At 42.8% G+C, this 27,506-nt stretch overlaps 2 protein-coding genes and 1 long non-coding RNA gene across 4 annotated transcripts; all 3 read left to right on the forward strand.

The window, feature by feature from the left end:
* The first annotated feature begins 1,917 nt into the window (after positions 1 to 1,917).
* On the forward strand, positions 1,918 to 21,401 carry LOC117440888 (protein Shroom2-like). Of its 2 annotated transcripts, XM_034077105.2 has the most exons (9): positions 1,918 to 1,940; positions 2,398 to 2,493; positions 5,769 to 7,965; positions 8,080 to 8,129; positions 9,818 to 10,297; positions 15,826 to 16,302; positions 17,194 to 17,362; positions 19,122 to 19,394; positions 19,548 to 21,401. In XM_034077105.2, exons 1-9 carry the CDS (start codon positions 1,927 to 1,929, stop codon positions 19,818 to 19,820), a joined length of 4,029 nt encoding a protein of 1,342 aa, XP_033932996.1. In that variant the 5' UTR covers positions 1,918 to 1,926; the 3' UTR covers positions 19,821 to 21,401. The 2 variants fall into 2 exon arrangements, with proteins under 2 accessions (XP_033932996.1, XP_033932995.1); XM_034077104.2 differs by lacking the exon at positions 1,918 to 1,940 and having other exon boundaries at positions 2,101 to 2,493.
* A 2,300-nt stretch (positions 21,402 to 23,701) lies between these two features.
* LOC117440890 (uncharacterized) lies at positions 23,702 to 25,026 on the forward strand. Its single transcript, XR_004551329.2, has 3 exons — positions 23,702 to 23,730; positions 24,469 to 24,508; positions 24,906 to 25,026. It is a non-coding gene; the product is annotated as an uncharacterized lncRNA (long non-coding RNA).
* A 520-nt stretch (positions 25,027 to 25,546) lies between these two features.
* Positions 25,547 to 27,467, forward strand: LOC117440889 (claudin-34). Its single transcript, XM_034077106.2, has one exon. The coding sequence runs from the start codon at positions 25,567 to 25,569 to the stop codon at positions 26,272 to 26,274; it is 708 nt and encodes a 235-aa protein (XP_033932997.1). The 5' UTR covers positions 25,547 to 25,566; the 3' UTR covers positions 26,275 to 27,467.
* The last annotated feature ends 39 nt before the right edge of the window (positions 27,468 to 27,506 follow it).

Here is a 27,506-nt window from a genome sequence, read left to right on the forward strand (position 1 = left end):
CTATGAAATGCAGACAAAAGAAGAAAATGATACTTGTTTACACCTTCAATGAACAGCTGAGCATTCAAACAACCTCTCCAATGGTTACTCAGGTTTAAAATAAGTATTTCGTTCGAGTTAAAAATCCCCAGTGAGTTTTGATTTCTCTCTTCCTTTGTCCCCTCGTCTGTCGGCTCCTTTTTGGATCGTAGGTGTTCTCTTCATTTAACAACATCTGTTCCGTTGCTTGATAACAAACCAGAGACGGTAAAGAAACCAGAAACAGGTGAAGGTTTAGTTCAGAAATAGGCTGGGCGATGGTTTCCCCCGCCTGCATTCCTCTGCAGAAAGAATGCATCGTGACCTTCTGGGTCAGAGCTTCAATCGGAGCGACGGAGATCTCGTCCGGCTGAGATATTTCACATCGGTCTGCCGTGAATGAACTTGGGAAACAGTTTAAGCTTCTTAAAGATATAAAAAAACACTTGTTTATCCAATCCAACTTTATTTATATAGCACATTTAAAAACATCAGAGTTGCCCAACGTGCTGTACATATATAAAAAGCAGCGTAAATACATTTAGACGAAACCGATGGCACAATTAAATATAGTAAAAATCACTTTAAAGGTCACCTATCGTGCTGTCTGTAGGCAATAGCACATTCTAGCCGTGCCTCATGTCCGTCTATTTCACTTCCTGTTTCTAAAGTGCTGATTTAAAGCTTTAAAGAGGAGGGGTCTGAGCTCACGCGGGACCCGGCAGCTACCGTCTAAACTAAACGCTGCCGTGATGAAACGCCATATCATGGATCATCAAGGATCTGAAACAGTCTGGAGCTCAAAGGCTTCCTCTCTCCCGGTTTCTACTTCCTGCTTCTTCACACACATGCTCTCCAGCACAGGTTAGCTCTGAGTGTTAGCATGCTAATGTAAACACCGACCATATTACGTCCAAAGCAGTCGGGCATTGTTTCTGATGGCAACGTTCTGATTGGCCCGTGGGTCCACATTTCAGATGTTACGTCATATCGGACGCAAATCTGGATCAGCTCCGTTGTTCCCCGTTTTTAGAGATTTGGGTACGGAGGAAAAGAGAGAGGGTTTATTTCCTGACGCTGCGTGAGTTCCCCGACACACCGGGGACACACCGGGGACACACCGGGGACACATGGTGACGGAGAGAAGACATCACAAAGTGCATTTTGCATGATAGGTCCCCTTTAACTTCAATTACAAAGCACGAGACATTAAAACCATACTTGTAGCCACAGACTGAAAAACTCTCAGGATGTTAAATCATTTAAAAACTCGACAAAATAGAAAATGTAAACATCACAGTCTGATTGCCTTATTGTGTAGCTGTTTGGGTGTTATCTCTAAATCCATTGCGTCGTGGGGGATGGTGGTTGTCGAGGGTTACCCTGTGAATCCGACTCGTTCCTCTAAGCAGCTAAACTCCACGTGGGCCATATGGCTGCAACAGATCTGTCTCCCTCTGCTGTCGTGAGAGCCCTTCACAATAAGAGCGGGGATGGAGCTTCTGCGACACTCAGGTTTCCATTTCCTCTTCAGAAATAAGAAAGCATGTGTTCTTTCTCAACATCTGACGTCTTCTACCCCTCTTTCCTGTTTCTCCTTCCTTCCCTCGCTGCCCATCAGGGCTAAAATGGTCGATGTAGTGTCCCCACGCACAGTGCCGTCGGAAAACGATGTTAACGTGGCGAGGAGCTTTCTCACCAAGATTTTGCGCAGCTCTATGAGGTACAATGGGTCCGCCACGTCGTGTTTGCCGGTAGTGAACATCAGTGACGTGTTGTCCGTGTGGTGCTAGCTGTGTTTCAGTTTGGTCCTGAAGTTGTTTCCCCGTTGTTCGTTTTGTCAGTATTTATTATATGTGATTCCTTTTTTTCCCAACATGCTCTCCAGGAAAAGCCGCTTCAAAGGGTATGTGCGTGGTGCGGTATGTTATCCTTTCTAGGCTTCTTACCAAGGTGGCTGCATGATTTCAAAAAACACGGATGAGAAATTACTGCATTTCTGAGCAAAAAGACTTAGAAATGTTTTTCTTTTTGTAGGTCCGATTTTATATATGACTGCCACAAAGCATCCGTGTTGAGAGGCTTCAGAATATTATTGTGTAGTAATACTTAAAAAGAGAGTACATGCATATTTGATATCTTAATGTAGGCCGAATATTTTTTCAATTGGGGTCTTACCACCGATACATATTGTGAGGTATCTTGCTCTGAAGATTTTATCGGAGGTTAACCGCAGACTTGTTGCTTGAGAAGGAATATTTACACCACGCTCCTTCCCCACGTGATGGAGGAGATTGATGGGGATGCCAGGAAAAAACCATTGCAGCTGAAATGTCAAACACTCCCTGGTCTAAAATGTTTTGCTTTGCCTCTTTGCAGGAAGAATGATCCCGGCGCGCGCCCCCAGTCCTGGCACTCGTCCAAGCTGACAGACGTGGAGCCGCAGCCCGTCTGGCGCTCCAAACATGAAGCAAGGTGAGACAGATGGTTTCTGTATTGGCTTGTTTGTCAGTTAAACTGAGCAGAGGCTCCATCTAGCTAAGAGTACACACATCCTTTACTCAAGTAGAAGTACAGATACTCGTGTTTAAAGTACTGACTAAACTTCTTTACTCAAGTGAAAGTAAAGAGGCTTTGAAGTATACTTCAGTAAAAAGTACCCATAGCTAGCAGCTGTTTTAAAGAGTACCTGACCTCCCTTTATATCAATAGAACAATAATGACAATATTTGTGTTCAACATGTAAGAAGTAGAAAGTACAGGTATTTGAGTTCATCATGTAAGAAGTAGAAAGTACAGGTATTTGAGTTCAACATGGGAGAAGTAGAAAGTACAGGTATTTGAGTTCAACATGTAAGAAGTAGAAAGTACAGGTATTTGAGTTCAACATGTGAGAAGTAGAAAGTACAGGTATTTGAGTTCAACATGTGAGAAGTAGAAAGTACAGGTATTTGGGTTCAACATGGGAGAAGTAGAAAGTACAGGTATTTGGGTTCAACATGGGAGAAGTAGAAAGTAAAGGTATTTGAGTTCAACATGTGAGAAGTAGAAAGTACAGGTATTTGAGTTCAACATGTGAGAAGTAGAAAGTACAGGTATTTGAGTTCAACATTGTAAGAAGTATAAAGTACAGGTATTTGAGTTCAACATGTGAGAAGTAGAAAGTACAGGTATTTGAGTTCAACATGTGAGAAGTAGAAAGTACAGGTATTTGAGTTCAACATGTGAGAAGTAGAAAGTACAGGTATTTGAGTTCAACATGTGAGAAGTAGAAAGTACAGGTATTTGAGTTCAACATGAGAGAAGTAGAAAGTACAGGTATTTGAGTTCAACATGGGAGAAGTAGAAAGTACAGGTATTTGGGTTCAACATGAGAGAAGTAGAAAGTACAGGTATTTGAGTTCAACATGGGAGAAGTAGAAAGTACAGGTATTTGAGTTCAACATGGGAGAAGTAGAAAGTACAGGTATTTGAGTTCAACATGGGAGAAGTAGAAAGTATAGGTATTTGAGTTCAACATGTAAGAAGTAGAAAGTACAGGTATTTGGGTTCAACATGAGAGAAGTAGAAAGTACAGGTATTTGAGTTCAACATGGGAGAAGTAGAAAGTACAGGTATTTGAGTTCAACATGTGAGAAGTAGAAAGTACAGGTATTTGGGTTCAACATGTAAGAAGTAGAAAGTACAGGTATTTGAGTTCAACATGTGAGAAGTAGAAAGTACAGGTATTTGGGTTCAACATGTAAGAAGTAGAAAGTACAGGTATTTGAGTTCAACATGAGAGAAGTAGAAAGTACAGGTATTTGAGTTCAACATGGGAGAAGTAGAAAGTAAAGGTATTTGAGTTCAACATGTGAGAAGTAGAAAGTACAGGTATTTGAGTTCAACATGTGAGAAGTAGAAAGTACAGGTATTTGAGTTCAACTTGTAAGAAGTATAAAGTACAGGTATTTGAGTTCAACATGTGAGAAGTAGAAAGTACAGGTATTTGAGTTCAACATGTGAGAAGTAGAAAGTACAGGTATTTGAGTTCAACATGTGAGAAGTAGAAAGTACAGGTATTTGGGTTCAACATGTAAGAAGTAGAAAGTACAGGTATTTGAGTTCAACATGTGAGAAGTAGAAAGTACAGGTATTTGGGTTCAACATGTAAGAAGTAGAAAGTACAGGTATTTGAGTTCAACATGTGAGAAGTAGAAAGTACAGGTATTTGGGTTCAACATGTAAGAAGTAGAAAGTACAGGTATTTGAGTTCAACATGTAAGAAGTAGAAAGTACAGGTATTTGGGTTCAACATGAGAGAAGTAGAAAGTACAGGTATTTGAGTTCAACATGGGAGAAGTAGAAAGTACAGGTATTTGGGTTCAACATGAGAGAAGTAGAAAGTACAGGTATTTGAGTTCAACATGGGAGAAGTAGAAAGTACAGGTATTTGAGTTCAACATGTGAGAAGTAGAAAGTACAGGTATTTGGGTTCAACATGTAAGAAGTAGAAAGTACAGGTATTTGAGTTCAACATGTGAGAAGTAGAAAGTACAGGTATTTGGGTTCAACATGTAAGAAGTAGAAAGTACAGGTATTTGAGTTCAACATGAGAGAAGTAGAAAGTACAGGTATTTGAGTTCAACATGGGAGAAGTAGAAAGTAAAGGTATTTGAGTTCAACATGTGAGAAGTAGAAAGTACAGGTATTTGAGTTCAACATGTGAGAAGTAGAAAGTACAGGTATTTGAGTTCAACTTGTAAGAAGTATAAAGTACAGGTATTTGAGTTCAACATGTGAGAAGTAGAAAGTACAGGTATTTGAGTTCAACATGTGAGAAGTAGAAAGAACAGGTATTTGAGTTCAACATGTGAGAAGTAGAAAGTACAGGTATTTGAGTTCAACATGTAAGAAGTAGAAAGTACAGGTATTTGAGTTCAACATGTGAGAAGTAGAAAGTACAGGTATTTGGGTTCAACATGTAAGAAGTAGAAAGTACAGGTATTTGAGTTCAACATGTGAGAAGTAGAAAGTACAGGTATTTGAGTTCAACATGTGAGAAGTAGAAAGTACAGGTATTTGGGTTCAACATGTAAGAAGTAGAAAGTACAGGTATTTGAGTTCAACATGTGAGAAGTAGAAAGTACAGGTATTTGGGTTCAACATGTAAGAAGTAGAAAGTACAGGTATTTGAGTTCAACATGTAAGAAGTAGAAAGTACAGGTATTTGGGTTCAACATGTGAGAAGTAGAAAGTACAGGTATTTGAGTTCAACATGTGAGAAGTAGAAAGTACAGGTATTTGAGTTCAACATGAGAGAAGTAGAAAGTACAGGTATTTGAGTTCAACATGTAAGAAGTAGAAAGTACAGGTATTTGAGTTCAACATGTGAGAAGTAGAAAGTACAGGTATTTGGGTTCAACATGTAAGAAGTAGAAAGTACAGGTATTTGAGTTCAACATGTAAGAAGTAGAAAGTACAGGTATTTGAGTTCAACATGTAAGAAGTAGAAAGTACAGGTATTTGAGTTCAACATGTAAGAAGTAGAAAGTACAGGTATTTGGGTTCAACATGAGAGAAGTAGAAAGTACAGGTGTGTAGTGGAGTAAAGTACTGATACCAGAAACATGTACTTAAGTACAGTAACAAAGTATTTGTACTCCACTACTTCCCACCTCTGCACATCACACACATCTCAAGTAGAAACAAAAGCCAATGTAAAAAGATGGGTCTTCAGTTGTTAAGACTTTGCTTATGTTTCACACCAGGCCCAAAGAGTCGTCCACTATAGAGGAGCAGCATCAGATCGGTTCAGTGAACAGCATGGAGCGTCCCTCTCTCCCTCCTCCTCCTCCTCCTCCTCCTCCTCCGGCAGGACGTCTTACCCCGACGAAACACAGCGCCGAGTCGCTCTGCGGACCGGGAAGCAAAAAAGACTCTGGCTTCAGCTGCTTCTCCAGCAACCCCAGCCCTCCGTTTAACGACACCGGCACATCTGAGAGGAAGGGTCCCACCAGCACGGAGAACATTTTCTTCAAGGGCCCTCCGAGTGAAAGGCCTCCCCCACGATACCTTCAGCCCACACTGGGGAACGGAGGATGGGAGGGGTCGAGAGGCGAGGAAACCCCTTCCTCTCGGGTCTCCGTCGCTATGAGAGCCAACATGGGCCCCGTGTGGCAGGTACCAGAGAAGAAGAAGTCCCCTCCCCCTCCTCCTCCTCCTCCACCTCCTCTGCGCAGCGACAGTTTTGCAGCCACGAAGGTGTTTCCTTACTCAGAAGCAAAAACCCACGGCAGGTCGTTTGAGAAACTGACAGAGAATAACAACCAGAATGGCCTCGGATCCCACCAGGAGAAAACCACGGAGGCCAGATGCAGCTTAAACCCCCTCCCCACCAAAGACTTCATCCACCCTAAAACAGCATCTGACCACAACCACAACCAGCTGCACCCCGACAAACTCTTCTCCCTGTCCAGTAATGATGTCAGGCAGTCTCCCTACACCCAGATGCCTGCCCACCAGAGGCAATACAGCGACGAAAGCCCGCTCCACCTGCAGAAAAGGTCAGCTCCTCCCACTAAGATTCAGAGCGTAGGAAGCTATTATCGCAGCCTTCAAGATCTGCCAACGAGAGCTTTCAGCCGCAAACACGTCCGGCACTCCACAGCATCCGTGGCTAACCCAAACCTGGAGAACGGGTGGAGGAACAGATACTACGGCCTGGCAAACAAGCATCCTGTTCAGAGTGCTGAGCTGCAGGCGCGGCAGGGGAAGGCCGAGGGCTGGAGGGGGGGGACGGAGAAACCCCACAGGGTGAGCAGCTGTGAAGCAGGCTTCCTGGGGGCAAACATTAAAGCTAAATACCCTCTACCTCAGTCCCAGCTGCCTTACAGCGGCAGTCATTCCCATCAGGGAGAACTCTCCGTTACAAGCCGCAGCTTAGAGGACGCTGCAAAGAGAGGCGATGCAAATGACACTAAAAGATACTTCCCGACACATCAAAGTAATGATCATAAGGCCAGGCACCAAGACCCGTGGGTGCCTCAGGAAGACCACAGAATATCCCCCCTGAAAACGCCTCTCCTCCACTCTCTGGCCCAGGAGGGCAGAAGTCTGACGGCGAGGCAAGCTGCCGCTCAGCCGCAGGAGGCCGGCGACAACATGGCGTCCAGCGGTGGAAAGTGTATCCGCCGCAGCGACCGCTACGCCACCGTCCTCCGAAATGAGATCCAGCAGAAGAGAGCCCAGCTGCAGAAGAGCCGCAGCGCTGCAACGCTGACATGTGAAGCCGAGGAGGAGGAGGAGGCGGAGGCGGAGGAGTGGAGATCCACGGAGACTTCCACGTCTTCTGGGGTCTCAAACACCTACAAGGACCACCTGAAGGAGGCGCAGGCGAGGGTCCTGCAGGCGACTTCCTTCCAGAGACGAGACCTGGAGCCTCTCGGACCAGAAGCGACGGTGGTGAAAACCTCAAACGGACGCATCAGAGGACGCAAGCGCTTCCCTCTGGCCAAAAGGATGCACTCCTTCTCAGAGCCTGACAAGATAGACAAACTGGGAGTGGGAGGAGAAGCTCAAGCGCGGTCTCTCGGAGACGGGAAGAAGTTATTTGAGGCCAAACCGGCGTTTTCCAGGCCTGTACTGAAATCCAGTCAGGGTTCAAACCTGAACACGGACCTTGTCGAGAAACCGAACGAGAGATCTGGCGAGTCGGAGGATGCTCTCATATCCACAGAGCTGGAACGCCTCAGCCCGGGACTCGCGCAGGTCTTACTGGAGCAGCAGAGGCTGGGGACCTTCGCTGAGTACCAGGCAACGTGGAGCAAACAGAAGAAGTCCTCGGAGGCCAAGACGCAGGGCAGGTATCACTCGGCGGAGAACATCCTGGATACAGAAGCAGAGGAGAAGCCCGCGTGCATCCACGAGAGGTCCAGATCGTCTCCCTCTGCAGACTTCTACACGCAGGTGAGCAGCCAAGAATGTAGACGGCATAACGGTATAACTTAAAGTTTAATCTAAAGGACTGGATGTTATGAAATGGATGCAAAAGAAAGCACTTCACCTTTTCTTTGGTTGCAGAATATTCCTTCACCACGGATCGACCCTCCCAGCCAGCAGAGCGGTAACGGGTGAGATTATATTATAGTTACATATTAAAGACATCAATATAAATATTAGGAGACAAAACAAACGGTTGAAATGGATGAACAAATAAGCAATTCATTAATCTTACGGTTTTCTTTGTATGCTCAGTGTAAAGCTTTCAGTCAAGGGCGTAGGAAGCATCCTCGATGTGGGTGGGACAATTAGACGGGCGGTGTGGGCCGGTGGTGGACCTCACATCCTTTGAAGACCCAGAATCGCTTTTAACGCTGTATCCTATTCTTTTCGAGGGCTTTATTGTATGATATGACCGATGAACAGATCGCCACTGGGCTTACAGCTAAAGACACAGCCACGCACAGAACGCAGCGTGTGCACGGCGCGTGTGCACGGCTCTGAGAATCTGCCTTGGCACAAAGCAGCAGTGAAAACACGGCACGGAGTTTCATTGATTTGGGAATTCTCTCAATAAGCAAGTGGAATGGATTTGATAATGAAGCTCTGACACGGCGGATAGACCGATGCACGGACATTCCACATGTTAAAAGCGGGGGGTCCGTGAGTGCCCCCTAGTGGTCCGTGAGTATGTTGGTAACATTTCACATTTGAAATAAATACATTTAAGTTTTCCGCACTCTCACAGGAATATCTCCACAAGGGAGCGAGGTTAAGTTTCACTTTCGATTGCATGATATAGCCCAGGGCAACACCTTCGTCACACATGTTGCCACCTGTTTGTACCATTATCAGGCGATTTGTAATCTGTTCTAGAAAAACGATGTGTTTTGGGATATTTGTGGAGTTAAGTGGTCCTTGGTGTGAAAAAGTTTGAGAAACACTGGACTAAACTAATCATTTTAAAAGGAGGGGGGGGACTTGTCCCACCCTCATATGATGGCATGCTTTCTGTATATTAAGGCAATTTCTGGCCGGATTTCTCCGTCCATTTCCTTCAAATATGCCAAAAGAATGCATGCAAAGTTTCCTGTCGATGTATTTTAGTGGTGAGATTGTAGGGACAGAACACGCCTCAGACTCCAATATCAAAACATAATTTTCCGTCATACTAGATTTTACCTAAGAGAGGTGAGAAGTATCTTCAGTCGTAATCTACGCCCAGATTAACAAAAGGGTCTTGTCTAAGTACAGGTGATTTATGACGGGTGGAGAGTGTATTATTTTATCCTTAAATACAGATCCTGTGGTCGTTTTTCACACCCGAGGCTCAGGTTTCTTAAACCGTAAGACACACTCGCTGTAAACAACTTTAACGCCTCTAAACCTGCAGGTAAACAGGCAGGGATGTGGGACCAATAAACGAATCAAACATGATTGTGAAGTTTAAGAACAATAAAGTACTTCTTATCTTAAACTGAAATGACGATATATAAAATAAGACACTTGCTAAAATTAGACTTTGCCCTCAAGTTTGTCTTAACTTTGACCTCTAGAGTCAGTGCCCAGAATCGCTGACCTTCTATATCTAATATGTTAATATTTGTATTCATTGATGTCCATAAATAAAAACATCAGATATTATGCATTAAAACTGCAGAGTTCTTGCACCACAAACAAAGCTATAGAGACTTTCAAAGGCAGGAGGAACATTTCATTTAACTATTAAAACCGAAATAAAATTAGAACCGATTTACAAAATAAGACACTTGCTCAAATTAGACTTTGCCCTCAAGTTTGTCTTTACTTTGACCTCCAGAGAGAAAACGGAGAGCCAGCAGCGAAACCAGGCCGACCGCAGCCCACAGTCGGCTCCGTCAGTGCCCAGAATCGAGGGCCCGGTGCCCAGAATCGAGGGCCCGGCTGACCACGGGGACAAACCAGAATCTGCCAACTCCTCCCACTCCACACCCTCCTCAGGCTCTCTGCTGCCTCCACCAACCAAAGGCCTGCTGCCTCCGCCCAGGCTCCATTTAGGCGCAGAAACCACATCCTCCTCCTCCTCCTCTTCCTCCTCCAAGGAATGCCTCGCTCCAGAGGTTCTGTCCAGCTGCAGCTCTGACAGCCACAACTCCTCCGCTGGAAAACGGACGCTCAGAGGTGGAGAAAACGAGCTGGAGAAGGAGCAGCTTTCGTGTTCTTCATCGCTACGGACGCGGTCTCCCTCGCCTCAGTTTGCACCGCTGAGACTCACCGACAAACCGCCGGCCGCGTTGGTGCCGGAGGACATCGCACTCAGGTAACAACAACAACAATAATAATAACTTTTAGGGGACCCAAGGTAAGATGCTCACCCAGAATGCATCTCTTCAGTGCACATCGTCAGGTAAACGTTTAACCTGCTTCAGTCGAGAGTGTAGGATAGTAGGCTAAATAATTAAGGCATTTATACAAGAACAGCTGCAAGAGTTGACAATTAATCAATTTATTATATATTATATATATGAACTTATTGCACATATTGAACCTGGAACTAACGAAGCTTCAATGATTGCCTATAAAAACAACATTAAATAATCAGTTGCATTCATTTCTTACGGCTCTATCTGCAGCTTCTCCAGAGTCATTTCTCATGGCTCTATCTGCAGCTTCTCCAGAGTCATTTCTTATGAGTACATTTCTCCACAGGCTTCAACAAAACTATTCCCCTCAAAGAGAAATCCAAACATGCCCTGTTGTCGAGAGATAAAGTGTAGAAGGAAGCATCCATTGAACTCAGGTTGCTGCTCTGAGATGCTAGCTCAGACACTTGGCGTCTCATCAGGGTGAGAGGTCATCAATGTTTGGGCTCTGAGCGGAGCAGACCCTCAGGATGGAGTGAAGGTGTGCAATATACCGGCGGGCCAGATGTAATAGTAATTAGAAATTATCCTGCGGGCCGAAATTAAATCCACCACGGCCCTGATTTGGCCCCCGGGCCTCGAGTTGGACACATGTGGAGATTGAGAGAAAATTAAGTGGCATCTAGTATTTGGACGAATTCGTTTTAGATTTTTCTGTATTGAGTTCTTTTATTTGTAATACTTAAAGTACATATTTGCTGATAATACTTTTCCTTACTTATGCAGGACTTGTACTTGTAAGTAACGGAGTATTCACACACACTGTAGTATAAGTAAATGATGTGAATACTTCCTCCACTACAGCTTATCTGTCAGACTTTTAAAAAAAAAGAAAGAGATTTGAACTCAAATAGAAATAGCACAGAAAATGTCAACCTGAAAACAAGCTGTACACATGCGTCTTCTGTCAGCTGACGATAATGCCTAAAAATGTATAATGTGCCCACAGAGAAGGGTTTGCTTGTCGGGGGTTTCCTCTGCAAATGTCCTTTAAACTCGAAGCTGTAATTTTGTTGAAGCCACATGAGCTGCTGTGACCTTTTCCATTCATTTGGACTGTAATGCATCCTCTAATTAGAAATGGTCCGCTGTGTGTTTGACATGTTTCTATGTGTACCAGCTGTGAGTGGTCTGATATTGATAGAGATGTCAAAAGTACACACATCCTTTACTCAAGTAGAAGTACAGATACTCGTGTTTAAAAATACGCTGGTGAAAATAGAAGTACTGACTAAACTTCTTTACTCAAGTGAAAGTAAAGAACTTTGAAGTGTCCTTCAGTAAAAAGTACCCATAGCTAGCAGCTGCTTTAAAGAGTACCTGACCTCCCTTTATATTAATAGAACAATAATGTCATTGTTAGCTAATGAATGTTTCCATGGTGACCAACGGCAACATGACAACGTTTCCATTGGTCCCTCTTCTTTAGAGAAGACCAGGAAGTGATGGATACACGGATCGTGTTCCAACCAATAGGCACGCAGTGACTCTGAAGAATAATGATCACGCACCAACACACATTCAGACTAAAGGAACCAGCTGTTTGGGAAATGAGAGAAGTAGAAAGTACAAGTATTTGAGTTCAACATGTTAGAAGTAGAAAGTACAGGTATTTGAGTTCAACATGTGAGAAGTAGAAAGTACAGGTATTTGAGTTCAACATGTAAGAAGTAGAAAGTACAGGTATTTGAGTTCAACATGTAAGAAGTAGAAAGTACAGGTATTTGAGTTCAACATGAGAGAAGTAGAGAGTACAAGTATTTGAGTTCAACATGTGAGAAGTAGAAAGTACAGGTATTTGAGTTCAACATGAGAGAAGTAGAAAGTACAGGTATTTGAGTTCAACATGTGAGAAGTAGAAAGTACAGGTATTTGAGTTCAACATGTAAGAAGTAGAAAGTACAGGTATTTGAGTTCAACATGAGAGAAGTAGAAAGTACAGGTATTTGAGTTCAACATGAGAGAAGTAGAAAGTACAGGTATTTGAGTTCAACATGAGAGAAGTAGAAAGTACAGGTATTTGAGTTCAACATGTGAGAAGTAGAAAGTACAGGTATTTGAGTTCAACATGTGAGAAGTAGAAAGTACAGGTATTTGAGTTCAACATGTGAGAAGTAGAAAGTACAGGTATTTGAGTTCAACATGTGAGAAGTAGAAAGTACAGGTATTTGAGTTCAACATGTAGAAGTAGAAAGTACAGGTATTTGAGTTCAACATGTCGAGAAGTAGAAAGTACAGGTATTTGAGTTCAACATGTGAGAAGTAGAAAGTACAGGTATTTGAGTTCAACATGTGAGAAGTAGAAAGTACAGGTATTTGAGTTCAACATGTGAGAAGTAGAAAGTACAGGTATTTGAGTTCAACATGTGAGAAGTAGAAAGTACAGGTATTTGAGTTCAACATGTGAGAAGTAGAAAGTACAGGTATTTGAGTTCAACTATGTGAGAAGTAGAAAGTACAGGTATTTGAGTTCAACATGTGAGAAGTAGAAAGTACAGGTATTTGAGTTCAACATGTGAGAAGTAGAAAGTACAGGTATTTGAGTTCAACATGTAAGAAGTAGAAAGTACAGGTATTTGAGTTCAACATGTAAGAAGTAGAAAGTACAGGTATTTGAGTTCAACATGTGAGAAGTAGAAAGTACAGGTATTTGAGTTCAACATGTAAGAAGTAGAAAGTACAGGTATTTGAGTTCAACATGTGAAGAAGTAGAAAGTACAGGTATTTGAGTTCAACATGTGAGAAGTAGAAAGTACAGGTATTTGAGTTCAACATGTAGAGAAGTAGAAAGTACAGGTATTTGAGTTCAACATGTAAGAAGTAGAAAGTACAGGTATTTGAGTTCAACATGTAAGAAGTAGAAAGTACAGGTATTTGAGTTCAACATGTAGAGAAGTAGAAAGTACAGGTATTTGAGTTCAACATGTAAGAAGTAGAAAGTACAGGTATTTGAGTTCAACATGTGAGAAGTAGAAAGTACAGGTATTTGAGTTCAACATGTAGAGAAGTAGAAAGTACAGGTATTTGAGTTCAACATGTAAGAAGTAGAAAGTACAGGTATTTGAGTTCAACATGTAAGAAGTAGAAAGTACAGGTATTTGAGTTCAACATGTAAGAAGTAGAAAGTACAGGTATTTGAGTTCAACATGTAAGAAGTAGAAAGTACAGGTATTTGAGTTCAACATGTAGAGAAGTAGAAAGTACAGGTATTTGAGTTCAACATGTAGAGAAGTAGAAAGTACAGGTATTTGAGTTCAACATGTGAAGAAGTAGAAAGTACAGGTATTTGAGTTCAACATGAGAGAAGTAGAAAGTACAGGTATTTGAGTTCAACATGTGAGAAGTAGAAAGTACAGGTATTTGAGTTCAACATGTGAGAAGTAGAAAGTACAGGTATTTGAGTTCAACATGAGAGAAGTAGAAAGTACAGGTATTTGAGTTCAACATGTGAGAAGTAGAAAGTACAGGTATTTGAGTTCAACATGTGAGAAGTAGAAAGTACAGGTATTTGAGTTCAACATGTGAGAAGTAGAAAGTACAGGTATTTGAGTTCAACATGTAGAAGTAGAAAGTACAGGTATTTGAGTTCAACATGTGAGAAGTAGAAAGTACAGGTATTTGAGTTCAACATGTGAGAAGTAGAAAGTACAGGTATTTGAGTTCAACATGTGAGAAGTAGAAAGTACAGGTATTTGAGTTCAACATGTAAGAAGTAGAAAGTACAGGTATTTGAGTTCAATATGTGAGAAGTAGAAAGTACAGGTATTTGAGTTCAACATGTGAGAAGTAGAAAGTACAGGTATTTGAGTTCAACATGTAAGAAGTAGAAAGTACAGGTATTTGAGTTCAACATGTAAGAAGTAGAAAGTACAGGTATTTGAGTTCAACATGTGAGAAGTAGAAAGTACAGGTATTTGAGTTCAACATGTAAGAAGTAGAAAGTACAGGTATTTGAGTTCAACATGTAAGAAGTAGAAAGTACAGGTATTTGAGTTCAACATGTAGAGAAGTAGAAAGTACAGGTATTTGAGTTCAACATGTAAGAAGTAGAAAGTACAGGTATTTGAGTTCAACATGAGAGAAGTAGAAAGTACAGGTATTTGAGTTCAACATGAGAGAAGTAGAAAGTACAGGTATTTGGGTTCAACATGTAAGAAGTAGAAAGTACAGGTATTTGAGTTCAACATGTGAGAAGTAGAAAGTACAGGTATTTGAGTTCAACATGTGAGAAGTAGAAAGTACAGGTATTTGAGTTTAACATGTAAGAAGTAGAAAGTACAGGTATTTGAGTTCAACATATAAGAAGTAGAAAGTACAGGTATTTGAGTTCAATATGTGAGAAGTAGAAAGTACAGGTATTTGAGTTTAACATGTGAGAAGTAGAAAGTACAGGTATTTGAGTTCAACATGTAAGAAGTAGAAAGTACAGGTATTTGAGTTCAACATGTAAGAAGTAGAAAGTACAGGTATTTGAGTTCAACATGTAGAGAAGTAGAAAGTACAGGTATTTGAGTTCAACATGAGAGAAGTAGAAAGTACAGGTATTTGAGTTCAACATGTAAGAAGTAGAAAGTACAGGTATTTGAGTTCAACATGAGAGAAGTAGAAAGTACAGGTATTTGAGTTCAACATGAGAGAAGTAGAAAGTACAGGTATTTGAGTTCAACATGTAAGAAGTAGAAAGTACAGGTATTTGAGTTCAACATGTAGAGAAGTAGAAAGTACAGGTATTTGAGTTCAACATGAGAGAAGTAGAAAGTACAGGTATTTGGGTTCAACATGTAGAGAAGTAGAAAGTACAGGTATTTGAGTTCAACATGTAAGAAGTAGAAAGTACAGGTATTTGAGTTCAACATGTGAGAAGTAGAAAGTACAGGTATTTGGAGTTCAACATGTAAGAAGTAGAAAGTACAGGTATTTGAGTTCAACATGTTAAGAAGTAGAAAGTACAGGTATTTGGGTTCAACATGTAAGAAGTAGAAAGTACAGGTATTTGAGTTCAACATGTAAGAAGTAGAAAGTACAGGTATTTGAGTTCAACATGTAAGAAGTAGAAAGTACAGGTATTTGGGTTCAACATGTAAGAAGTAGAAAGTACAGGTATTTGAGTTCAACATGTAAGAAGTAGAAAGTACAGGTATTTGAGTTCAACATGTAAGAAGTAGAAAGTACATGTATTTGAGTTCAACATGTGAGAAGTAGAAAGTACAGGTATTTGAGTTCAACATGTAAGAAGTCAAAGTAAAAAGTGGTCAGAAAATAAGTAGTGGAGTAAAGTACTGATACCAGAAAGATGTACTTAAGTACAGTAACAAAGTATTTGCACTACTCCCCACCTCTGAACAGAAGCACACTCACCACCACGTAACATGTGATATTGGGCTCTGTTGGGATATTGATAGATTGAAATGTGTTTCCCGTGCAGGTCAGAGAATGATCTGAAGCTCCCGGCTGAGATGGACGTGAACAGTCCGGTGAGGAAAGTCCCGGTGAGGATCGTCCACTCTGAGAGCGCCTCGGAGCGAGATGTTCGAGCGTATCTGCCTCAAAACAGCGACACCTGCATCGTCTTCGAACCACCAGCAAACTTCCCCTCTTTGAACACAGCAGAGCGTCCGGCTTCCTCTCTGTTCAGCGCCTACACTCGTCAGGATCCAGCTCCGATCCCGGAGTCGAGTCTGCGCTCAGCGGAGGACGCCAAGCGAGAGGAGCTGGCCCGAGACATCATGGGGAAAGACAAGTCTCTCGCAGACATCTTGGATCAGAGCGGCAGAAAGACCACCATGGACCTGATGGAGGGGCTGTTCCCCACGGAGGAGCAGATCCTGGAGGAGGGGCAGCAGCGCAGGAGAGCCTCTTCTGGGTCCAGACTGCCCACATCGTCCCCCAGAAGCATGGACAGGTGAGATATTTAATACAAGGGGGGTCGAACTCAATTTCATCGCGGGCCACATCAGCATTATGGCTACACTCAAAGGGCCGGTTGTAACTTTAAGACTATATACACATACATATATAAATATTTAATATATATAAAATAATGTATTATATTACTTTATTGCCTGGATTATTATCGGATAGGGTAAAAGCTTCATAGATAACTACGTCTGAAAGCAGAAGTCTAGGGCAAATAAGTGCAAGTCTCTTCAGTGAGAATGTCACAAAATTATTTTAAAAGAAAAGCCACATTCTGAAAAAAAGTTAGTTAAATAAAAAATCTAATATCAGATGCATTGTGGGACATGTAGTTTATGGACATCGTGCATCTGTAAATCGGCCTGTAACCGTATAATAAACATATTACATTCTTTCAGAGCTCTTGCGGGCCACGTGAAATGAAGTCGCGGGCCGGATTTGGCCCCCGGACCTTGAGTTTGACACCCGTGCAATACAGCATCAGTTATAGGCTAGACTCTCTCACATCTGGTCAAGTATTTAATAAGGACAACATAGAAACGGAAGGCATTCATTTTAATTACATTTCATTTGGTTTTAAATAGATCTGTGTGTGTGTGTGTGTGTGTGTGTGTGTGTGTGTGTGTGTGTGTGTGTGTGTGTGTGTGTGTGTGTGTGTGTGTGTGTGTGTGTGTGTGTGTGTGTGTGTGTGTGTGTGTGTGTGTGTGTGTGTGTGTGTGTGGGGGTGTGTGTGGGGATAGACAGACGTTATTAAATGAACAAATTACAAGTTTTAAAGCGTCTTCTGTTGGACAAATGTCTCTTTCAGAACGACTGCTGTGCAAAGTCAAAGCTATTTACCTGTGTGTGTGTGTGTGTGTGTGTGTGTGTGTGTCAGGAGGGAGGAGGAGGATGCTTCTGTGTCTGCAGTAGCCTCCCTGGTTCCCAGCTCCTCGTACTACAACACCTCGGCTCCCAAAGCGGAGCTCCTCATCAAGATGAAGGACATGCAGGAGCAGCTGGAGGACTCTGAGGACGAGCTGGACGTCGACCTGGCCAGCAAGAAGGTACCCCTCCCCCACCGAGAGACAACAAGCAAGACATATATGATGTTTTATAACACACAGCCGCAGACAATAATACTCCCAACCTGTCTGTTGAAATTAGGGATGCCAGCGATTATTCGAATATTCGCTACAGTCTCCATAATCGAATATTATTTTTAAAAATCGATTTTATTTATATATTTTTTTTTTTTATTTTTTTTTTTTTTTTTTCTGGCTTAGTTTCAACCAAAAATATATATAAATAATAATCGATTATTCGCCAGGGCTGCCGAATAATCGATTTTGATCATGGTCAGTTTCTGGCAACCCTAGTTGAAATGTGCTTAAACATTGACTTACATTGAATTTGAGTGGGTCAACTTTCTCCCATCGTATAACTGGACTATTCTTCACACTGTACTTTTTAATTTAAGTTTCATTGATATTCCTTGCACACTTAATGTGAATAATACCCTATTTTGAAATTGTGTCAGCTTCATTGTGTTTCTTTGACTGGTTTTCAACTTTTGAGATGTTCATATTAGGGATCGACCGATATGGCTTTTCCAAGGCCGATACCGATTATCAGTAATCAAGGAGACCGATAACCGATATTTAGAACCGATATACATTTACTGTAAAATCAGAAAATCTTAGTGTTAAAATGTAGAATAACACAAACTCCAACACAACTTCTTTGAAATGCATTTAAGCATATATTATGTTTAATGAACTTTGAAACATCTTACAACTGGTTTCCTCTCTGTGCCCTTTTCTTTAGTGCAGCCATCTGCAGTGAGTTAGAGAGAGAGGAAGTGGGGCTGCAGGCTGACATGCTTAACTAACAATAATGCTTCATTTATTATATCTGTCTGTCTAGCATAACATCCCAATAAGCTGCTAGCAACTGCAAAACACTAGTGCTAGCTAATGTTCTGCAAACTATGAAAAGTGAGGCTATGACAGTAGACCTAACGTTAGACTAGTAGCCTCACTTCTAATATGTTGCTAAACATTTGCTAGATACATGTTGGCTAGCTAATGAGCTTCACAGATCAACCTGAGAAACTGTGAGGCTCCACTCGCAGCCCCCCCTCCGCACCACAGTTACTCCGCTGCGAGACGCTGCACGCACCCCCAACCCTGACTGACTTCCCGCATCCCTGTGTAACTGGGAAGCTGATAGAATTGGATTATAAGATCGTGCTGTTTTTGCATCTTCAGCTGAGGGGATAGGGATGAATGAATGAATGAAAACTTTATTACAGACTCAGGGTCCAGATAAAAGACAAGGCATTAGATATAATAAATTACATGTTTATTGAACTTCGGTTTAACACATGTATGGCTCTGCCGCTCAGCGCTGCTGCTTGCTTCAGTCTGTGTCCGCGTTCTTTCGCACCTGCCTGTAATCTGAGAAGGTCCCGCCTCTCTGGCTCCCGCCCGGAACATCTTCAGTAATAGCCTATCAGATAGCGCTGTGGGCGGGACATTGCTCGTGTACACGGAGTGGTGACTGCAGCCAGAGAAACGGCCGCATCCGAGCCAAAGTGTTATCGGCAATTTGATTAAAAAAAAGGCCGATACCGATAATCGGTCAAATGCGGAATATCGGCCCGACCCCTAGTTCATATGTTGTATTTGTTTATATTCTACTCTGTTAGCGTCACATTACGTGCAATGCCTTGTTTTCAAATGCTAAAATGTCCCAAATAAGTGTCAATCAAGTACATCTCATCTTGTCTGACTCTGAATGCTCCATGTGTGTTTTCCTCTGCAGCAAGAGCTGATTTCTAGCCTGGCGAGGAAGCTGGAGGTGCTTCGGGAGGCCCGGAGGAGTCTTCAGGAGGACGTGGAGGACAACGAGGCTCTGGGTTGCGAGGTGGAGGGCACCGTGCAGAGAATCTGCCAGGCCAACCAGCTCGACAAGTTCTGCATGTTCGTGGGAGACCTGGATAAAGTGGTGAGCCTCCTGCTGTCGCTGTCTGGGAGGCTGGCGAGGGTGGAGAACGCCCTGAACAGCCTGGAGGAGGAGGCGCCGCCGGAGGAGAAGGTAGGAGCCTCCGTCCCATGAGGAGGGGGATATTCAATATGCAGTATTGACGTTCTGTTTGAAATGAAATTAAGAGCAGATTAAGATCTTAAAAGTATTTTAAAAAATCAATTTTGAAGCTAGATCATCAAATGAATATCCATCTTCCTCCAGCGGACACTAACGAGGAAGCGTAAGTTGCTGATGCAGCAGCACGAGGATGCCAAGGAGCTGAAGGAGAACCTGGACCGCAGGGAGAGGGTGGTGTCGAGCATCATGGAGACGCACCTGGACGCGGAGAACCTGGACGACTACCGGCACTTTGTGAAGATGAAGTCAGCGCTCATCATCGAGCAGAGAAAACTGGAGGATAAGATCCACCTGGGAGAGGAGCAGCTCAAGTGTCTGCTGGACAGTCTGCCGCTGGACCAGAGGCCGGCGCTCTGAAGCGTTCGCAGTTCCATCGTGTTGTGAAACTGTCAGAGTTCAATTCGCTCTCATTAAGACTACATTTCCCATGTGGCCCTTTGTCGATCTAATATTCTAGTTTTTAACGGAGCCTCAGGAATTCATTTAGATCAATAACTGATTGAGATTTGAGGACCTTTTTTGCACAGAGACCAGACAAGAACACACATATATTGTGTCGTCAAAATAGATTTTATACAAAATATAGAGAATTCTCCCTTAATTTCCAAATACATTCAGTCTAGAGACCATTGATTTCCTCCTATTTTTATCATTTTTTACATCTTTTAGTATCCCAAAGTCAAGGTATTCATGTTCCTTTTAGCATTTTAAAGTTATAGTACATTACAAGCTGCTGATGGTAACCAACAAGGCGTTTTAAGTTGTGGCTTTATCCTCCGGAAACCTTCAATAATATACTTAATTATAATTAAATACGGTTTATAGGTTTCTATATACAAACCAAATGATATACATTGCTTTGGTTGTTACTTTATCTTACACGGTCTCCCTTTTGTAATTAATAACTATCACGTGTTTTATTTTAGTTTCATTTTGTATTTATTGTTTTGGTAATTTATTTTCACTCGTGACGTATTTTTTTTTTGTTCTCTAACAAAATGAAATTAAGTTTGATTTCCAAATGATATTCGATTGCTTTGACGACCAACAGCATCTCCCTTTGTGTAGAGCAGGGGTGTCAAACTCAAGGCCCGGGGGCCAAATCCGGCCCGCCACTTCATTTGATGTGGCCCACAAGAGCTTGCAAAGAATATAACCGGGAGCAGGTTGCCCATGAACTACATGTCCCACAATGCATCTGAAATTAGACATTTTTCTCAGAATTTGAATTATAATTTTTTTAATGCCTTTTTTCTTAGAATTAGAAAATGTTACTTATTTTTAAAATGTCGGTTTCCCCCAAAATCTCACTTATTTATTTTTTCTCCAGAATGTGGCTTTTCTTTTAAAATCATTTTGTGACATTCTCACTGAAGAGACTTGCAATTATTTGCCCTCGACTTCTGCTTTCAGACGTAGTTAATTATGAAGCTTTTACCCTATCCGATGATAATCCAAAGCAGAGGCAATACAGTAATATAATACATTATTTTATATATATTAAATATTTATATATGTATTTTTATATAGTCTTATAGTTACAACCGGCCCTTTGAGTGCAGCCATAAAGCTGATGTGGCCCGCGATGAAATTGAGTTTGACACCCCTGGTGATCTTTTGGATTTACGCTTAAAAAACTGGACGACGTTGGATGTTTCCAGCGGTACAGATGGTCCGAGTGGTCGTTCAGCTGAAGCTCCCACTCAAACACGTTGACGACGGCCTCACAACCACCGGATTTATTTATTGTTTTCTCAGAGTGAAGGCGCAGTTTCTCTCCAGGTTCATTTAAAACCACCGCACTTTACGCTCTGCTTTTGAGGACTTTCCACATTCGTATTTATTTGAACACGTGCCTACCGTAGCCTCTCGTGGACTGACGTGGGGAGCGGCCCACACAGGTGCGCCGCTCGCCAACTTTAAGCAATAAAATGATAAAGCTTTGACACATGGTGATCTTCTTGTGAATTGTTTTATTATAAGTGACGTCAGTTTTATATTTCACTTAACGGTTTTACCCAACGACGAACAGCCGTTGCATCAACCTAGAAATCACGTTTCAATTATTTAACGCTTTAAGTTATCGGCTATTCTTTTCAAATCAAATCAAGTTTTATTTATAAAGCACATTTATAAACGATGTCTGGTGGAGCCAAAGTGCTGCACATAAAATAAAAATAGCCTACAGTAGAGACCCTCTGTCCTCAGACCCTCTGTCCTAAGACCCTCTGTCCTCAGACCCTCTGTCCTCAGACCCTCTGTCCTTAGACCCTCTGTCCTCAGACCCTCTGTCCTAAGACCCTCTGTCCTTAGACCCTCTGTCCTTAGACCTTCTGTCCTCAGACCCTCTGTCCTCAGACCCTCTGTCCTCAGACCCTCTGTCCTCAGACCCTCTGTCCTGAGACCCTCTGTCCTTAGACCCTCTGTCCTTAGACCCTCTGTCCTCAGACCTTCTGTCCTCAGACCCTCTGTCCTCAGACCCTCTGTCCTCAGACCCTCTGTCCTTAGACCCTCACATCGTACAAGGAAACACTTCCAGAGAAACCCACAGTTTAAAGGGAACATGGAGAAACCTCAGGGAGAGCAACAGAGGAGGGATCCTCTCCAGGACGGACAGACTGAGATAATAGATAAAATCCAAGAGATAATACATTTCACAGCATAGAGACCGAATGTTAGGAAATGCATGTGTCTGTAATGAGAAGATGAATCCACGAGGATGTCAGCTACAGTCCTGAGGAAGCCATCAGGGAAGCAGCAAGACGAGACCCAAGGCAGGACCGCAGAGACAGGTTCAGCCACGACCCGAAGTCCACGACTTAATCCAGAACTCAGGATAGAGGATCCAGGACACAGGATAGAGGATCCAGGACACAGGATAGAGGATCCAGGACACAGGATAGAGGATCCAGGACACAGGACGACAGCTAGAGGATCAGCCTCGACTCCGGGTCCCGGCGTAGAGATAGATACTAACAAGAACAAAGATGTGGTTAATCGGAACAAGAGAACACACAGACAGAGAGGGGGAAGGTCATTGGATACAAGTTATTCTTGATATCCTTTAGAGGAATCTAACCTGTTTGCTTTGCTTGTTATCTTAATTTGATATAAAGTGTACTCCCGTTTGTGTCCCTGTCCAAAAGTCGGGCTGGGACGATGTCAAGAAAAGCTCATTTTAACTCTTTAAGTGGAAATGTGACTGTTAACTACACATATACACAATTGACTTGATGTATTAATATGCATATAATTCAGAGGGTCAAAAATACTGATTGTTTCCTAAAGACTCAGCATTTCCCCGAGGATCTAAGACGACATTATCTGAATGCCGTTTAAGAGCTTTTTCTGCCCGTATTGCAGGTCATTATTATCACAAAAATTGTCATATCTCTAAAAAAACCTGTCCCGTTATTGATTGATTCTGCTTCAAGCTTTGAGAGCACTGAGTGGGCCCTCTCGACGAGTGGGGGCGATAACATCATAACAGAGTTCATATGGATCACAGTAAACGACTTAAGGGCTTATCTTTTCCCTGAAACAAATCCCAAGGCTGTCTGGGGATTGTGTGTACAATCTCAAATGACTTTTTCAATCTGTTGCTCAACGTTTTACTACCTGTTGGACTTTTGACTGCACCGGCTGTTGGGGAGTTTATTTGGAAAAAGTGGGTGAGAAAACATTTCCTATGCAAATCCTCTTTATGGCCTGTCACTTTCCCGACATAGCCGTCACTTAACCTACATAAATATCCCTCTGAAGCACTGTGCTAAGAGTTGATTGAGATAAATATGACAGGTGTGGACATCTGCTGTCGTAAAAGGTCATATATTTGTAAGGAAAAACCTGCTTAGCTGAGTAAATGAATATAAAAAATACACTAAAAAGCCTTTTTTCTTTTACTATCAAACCCATGTTTGTATTTAACCTGTAAGTCAACATTACTCTGGTTGGTTTAACAACAAATAAACCTGTTTAAATACAACTTAAAGTGAACACAATTGTACGTGATAATTAGCTCCTTTCTCAAACAATCAAAATTATTTCAGAAAAACCTTAAAAAATGCCTCTTTTTTTACCTATAGTCAAAATAAAAGAAACGTAAAGGCAGACTCAAACTCGATGACACACACCCTTCCTCTCCATCAGAGCTGTCAATGATTTACTGTCTGTTTCATGACAGGAACTGTATCGGTTATATCTAGCGGGATGAGGAAGTGTCACTGTGCTATCCAGACTCACTGGAGACGGCCACGAGGACCCCCAGGTAAGACCCAAACATTACGAGTATTACTTTAATATGTGCCGTTTGAGTCACGTGAAGTCTAAGCATGCTTTCATACGGGATTCACAATCTGCTCAGTTCAGGCGTGAGTTTTATCATTTTGTGTTGAAGTTAGCGTAAAATCCGTATTCCAAGATGGATAATAATGATTTGCCTTTTATATAATTATTGTTTACATTGAAGTGAAGAAACGGGTTGGTGTCAGATGTAGAAAAGCATAAGCATGTCCGAATGATTATCTCTTAGATTAATCGATTGATAGTTTCAGTAAAAATGTTGGGCGGTGGTGGCGAAGTCGATAGGGAGTTGGCATGGCAACTGGAAGGTCACCCGGCAAGACCAAGTGCTACCGAGGTGTCCCTGAGCAAGGCACTGCTCCCCGGGCGCCGGGTGGGTCAAATGCAGAGAAACAATTTCCCCACGGGGATTAATAAAGTATATCAAATCAAAATCAAATCAAATGTCCGAAAATAGTAGAAAGTTCCAGATGAAGTCTCTAAATGTCTTGTTGGTACGAAACAAAAACATGTGTACTTGTCTGAACAGAGAAAAGCAGGACACGTCCCCATTCTTAGGGGCGTTTTTCACGTATATCACGTGATATCTTTTATCATAATGGTTGATGTCTGACAGATCGCTGATTAATCGGTGGAGCTCTGAACTCCTGAAGTCTCCACAGTGAGATCTGTTTCGCTCACCTGTGTGTCTGTCCTCTCGCAGGGAGCTGATTGGCCAGGCGACTCGCGAGCATCAGAGAAGGGTGAGAGAGGAAGCGCTGCCGCCACGCAGAAACACTTCTCTATCTGCGCTGGCATCTAATCTCACCGGAAGTGAGGATGTTGCGCAAGAGTTTTTATATTTACAGGCAGGGTTATTGCACTTTATTTAAATGTGTATAGCATGGTCTTAATGTTTGCTATTTGTATTTGAAGGCATTGTTTGTTTACTGATCTCGTGATTTAGGGCTTTAAATAAGCCCAATAGGGTTTTTGCATCTTCCTGCACAGCACTGCTAATCATTTATCTGTTTTGTATTATTAAATAGTGCAAAACCATTAAAACCATTAAAACTATTACTATATTTTAAATAGTGCAAAAACATTGAAACCATTGAAACAACAATGATGTTTACACTCTTTGTTGGTTTGGTGCACCAGGGAGGAATGACGAGATGAAGCCAGTGTGTCGGATCAGGACTTTCTCTGTCACCTGACGCTCTCCTCCACCTCTCCTTTCCTCCACCTCTCCTTTCCTCCACCTCACCTCTCCTCCACCTCGCCTCTCCTCCACCTCACCTCTCCTCCACCCCTCCTCACCTCTCCTCCACCTCACCTCTCCTCCACCTCTCCTTTCCTCACCTCTCCTCCACCTCTCCTCTCCTCCACCTCTCCTTTCCCTCCACCCCTCCTTTCCTCCACCTCTCCTTTCCTCCCCCTCTCCTTTCCTCCACCCCTCCTTTCCTCCACCTCTCCTTTCCTCCACCTCTCCTTTCCTCACCTCTCCTCCACCTCTCCTTTCCTCCACCCCTCCTCCATCCCTCCTCCACCCCTCCTCCATCCCTCCTCCACCCTCTCCTCACCTCTCCTCCACCTCTCCTCCACCTCTCCTCACCTCTCCTCCACCTCTCCTCCACCTCTCCTCCACCCCTCCTCACCTCACCTCTCCTCCACCTCTCCTCCACCTCTCCTCACCTCTCCTCCACCTCTCCTCACCTCTCCTCCACCTCTCCTCACCTCACCTCTCATCTCCTCACCCCTCCTCACCTCTCCTCCACCTCTCCTCCACCTCACCTCTCCTCTCCTCCACCTCTCCTCCACCATGCCCGACCTGGCTCACACCGGCCACTCCCAGCTCCTCGCCCTGTGGCTCTCCTGCGCCGGATGCACGCTCACCGCCGTTTCCCTTGGAGTCATCCAGTGGCGGGTCTGGCTGGTGTCAGACCGGGAGCTCATCAGCTCTGGGGTCGCGTGGGTGGGCGTCTTCCGGGCGTGTTTCAACAGCCACACCCTGGTGACGCCTGGATACAGAGTGATGCACTGCAGGTTCATCAGCCTGATGGAGGACTTCACGCCTCCAGAGATAGTGGCAGGGCAAGTCCTCATGCTGCTGTCTCTGCTGGTGGGGCTCTGTGGGAACGCTGGGGGAGTCTACACCTTGAGGAACGTGTATTTTGGGATGGGGAAGAACTCGCCTATCCGCTTGACCTTCCTCACAAGTGGCGCTCTGTGCCTGATGGCCGCCATCATGTCCCTCACTCCTCTGCTGTGGAACCTGAACGCCGTGGTGACCAATCAGACTATACCGTTCCCCCCAGAGTTCAAACTACCCCCGACTCCTGACTCTCAACATGTCGGGAGGGGCATCTGGGTGGGACTGGTTGGGACGAGCTTTATGATTGTCTCCGGGATTCTTTTCTGCACCTACAGGTTGCCTGTGAGGTCAGCAAACCGTGCAGAAACAGTGACTGGCAGCAGGGGGGCTGCCGGAGGGAAAGATAACCCGGCGTTTGAGTTTCACGAACCCTGACGCATGTAGCCTATGAACGCACAGAGGAATTGGCAACCTCATAGTACAGAGAGTTTTGTTTACAAATTGAGATTTGATGGACGTAAAACAAGAAAAGGTACTCATACCACCTCTCCTAGAGAATAGGAACAGCTGCAAGGAGACATCTGTGTGGTTGTTTTAGGGTCAGCAGACCAAAGACTAGCGGAGTGGCTTTTGATAAATGGTATTTCTGAATAAATGTACTTGCTCAAAGCTGTTAATTTAAAGGAAGCCATTATGAGTATATCCATAGAAATTGTACAGTATATATTGATATACTGTACCACAATCTAAGCTGCTTCTAAACATTGTTTTATTCACTGCTAAGGACAGGTTGCACCGTCAATTAATGCAAACATGTTTTACTGCTGTTCATCTCAGGGGTGTCAAACCTAAGGCCCGGGGGCCAAATCCGGCCCGCGACTACATTTTATGTGGCCCGCAAGAGCTTGCAAAGAATATAATACGTTTATTATACGGTTACATGCTACCTATATATGTTCATTTTAATTAATTTCTCATTTTATAGTTATTTATCATTTTAGATTTATCCTTAATTGTATTAATCTGTGTGAATCTGTGCTGTGCAGTTTTTCAATCTTACCCTGTTGCTGTTAAACCACTGAATTTCCCCACGGGGATTAATAAAGGTCCATCTTATTTTACAGAAGCAGGTTGCCCATAAACAATATGTCCCACAATGCATCTCATTTTGTGACATGCACAGTGAAGAGACTTGCAATTATTTGCCCTGGACTTCTGCTTTCAGACGGAGTTAATTATGAAGTTATTACCCTATCCGATAATAATCCAATGTAGAGGCAATAATATAATAGAATACATTATTTCATATATATGATGTATTTATATATGTATATTTACATAGTTACAACCGGCCCTTTGAGTGCAACCATAATGCTAATGTGGCCCACGATGAAATTGAGTTTGACACCCCTGATCTAGACGATAATTCAATAGATACATAATGTACCAGCTGTTTATCTGACATATAGAGAGAAATGCACGATGTTAAATATTCTTTGTTTTGCATACACACTTGAGGACGAGCTACCCTTCATTTCCTCTTTGTGTTTTCATGATGCTTTGTAATAACCTGGAGTACTTGTAGTCAGTGTTGTGCTTTTTAAATGTTGAAATCATCCAGACTAAACATGTTGTGGACAAACTTCAGTGTCTTCCTGTTGTGCGCA

The sequence above is a fragment of the Pseudochaenichthys georgianus genome, unplaced genomic scaffold (genome assembly GCF_902827115.2).
Source record: "Pseudochaenichthys georgianus unplaced genomic scaffold, fPseGeo1.2 scaffold_1300_arrow_ctg1, whole genome shotgun sequence".
In the NCBI taxonomy this organism is placed as follows: Eukaryota; Metazoa; Chordata; class Actinopteri; order Perciformes; family Channichthyidae; genus Pseudochaenichthys; species Pseudochaenichthys georgianus.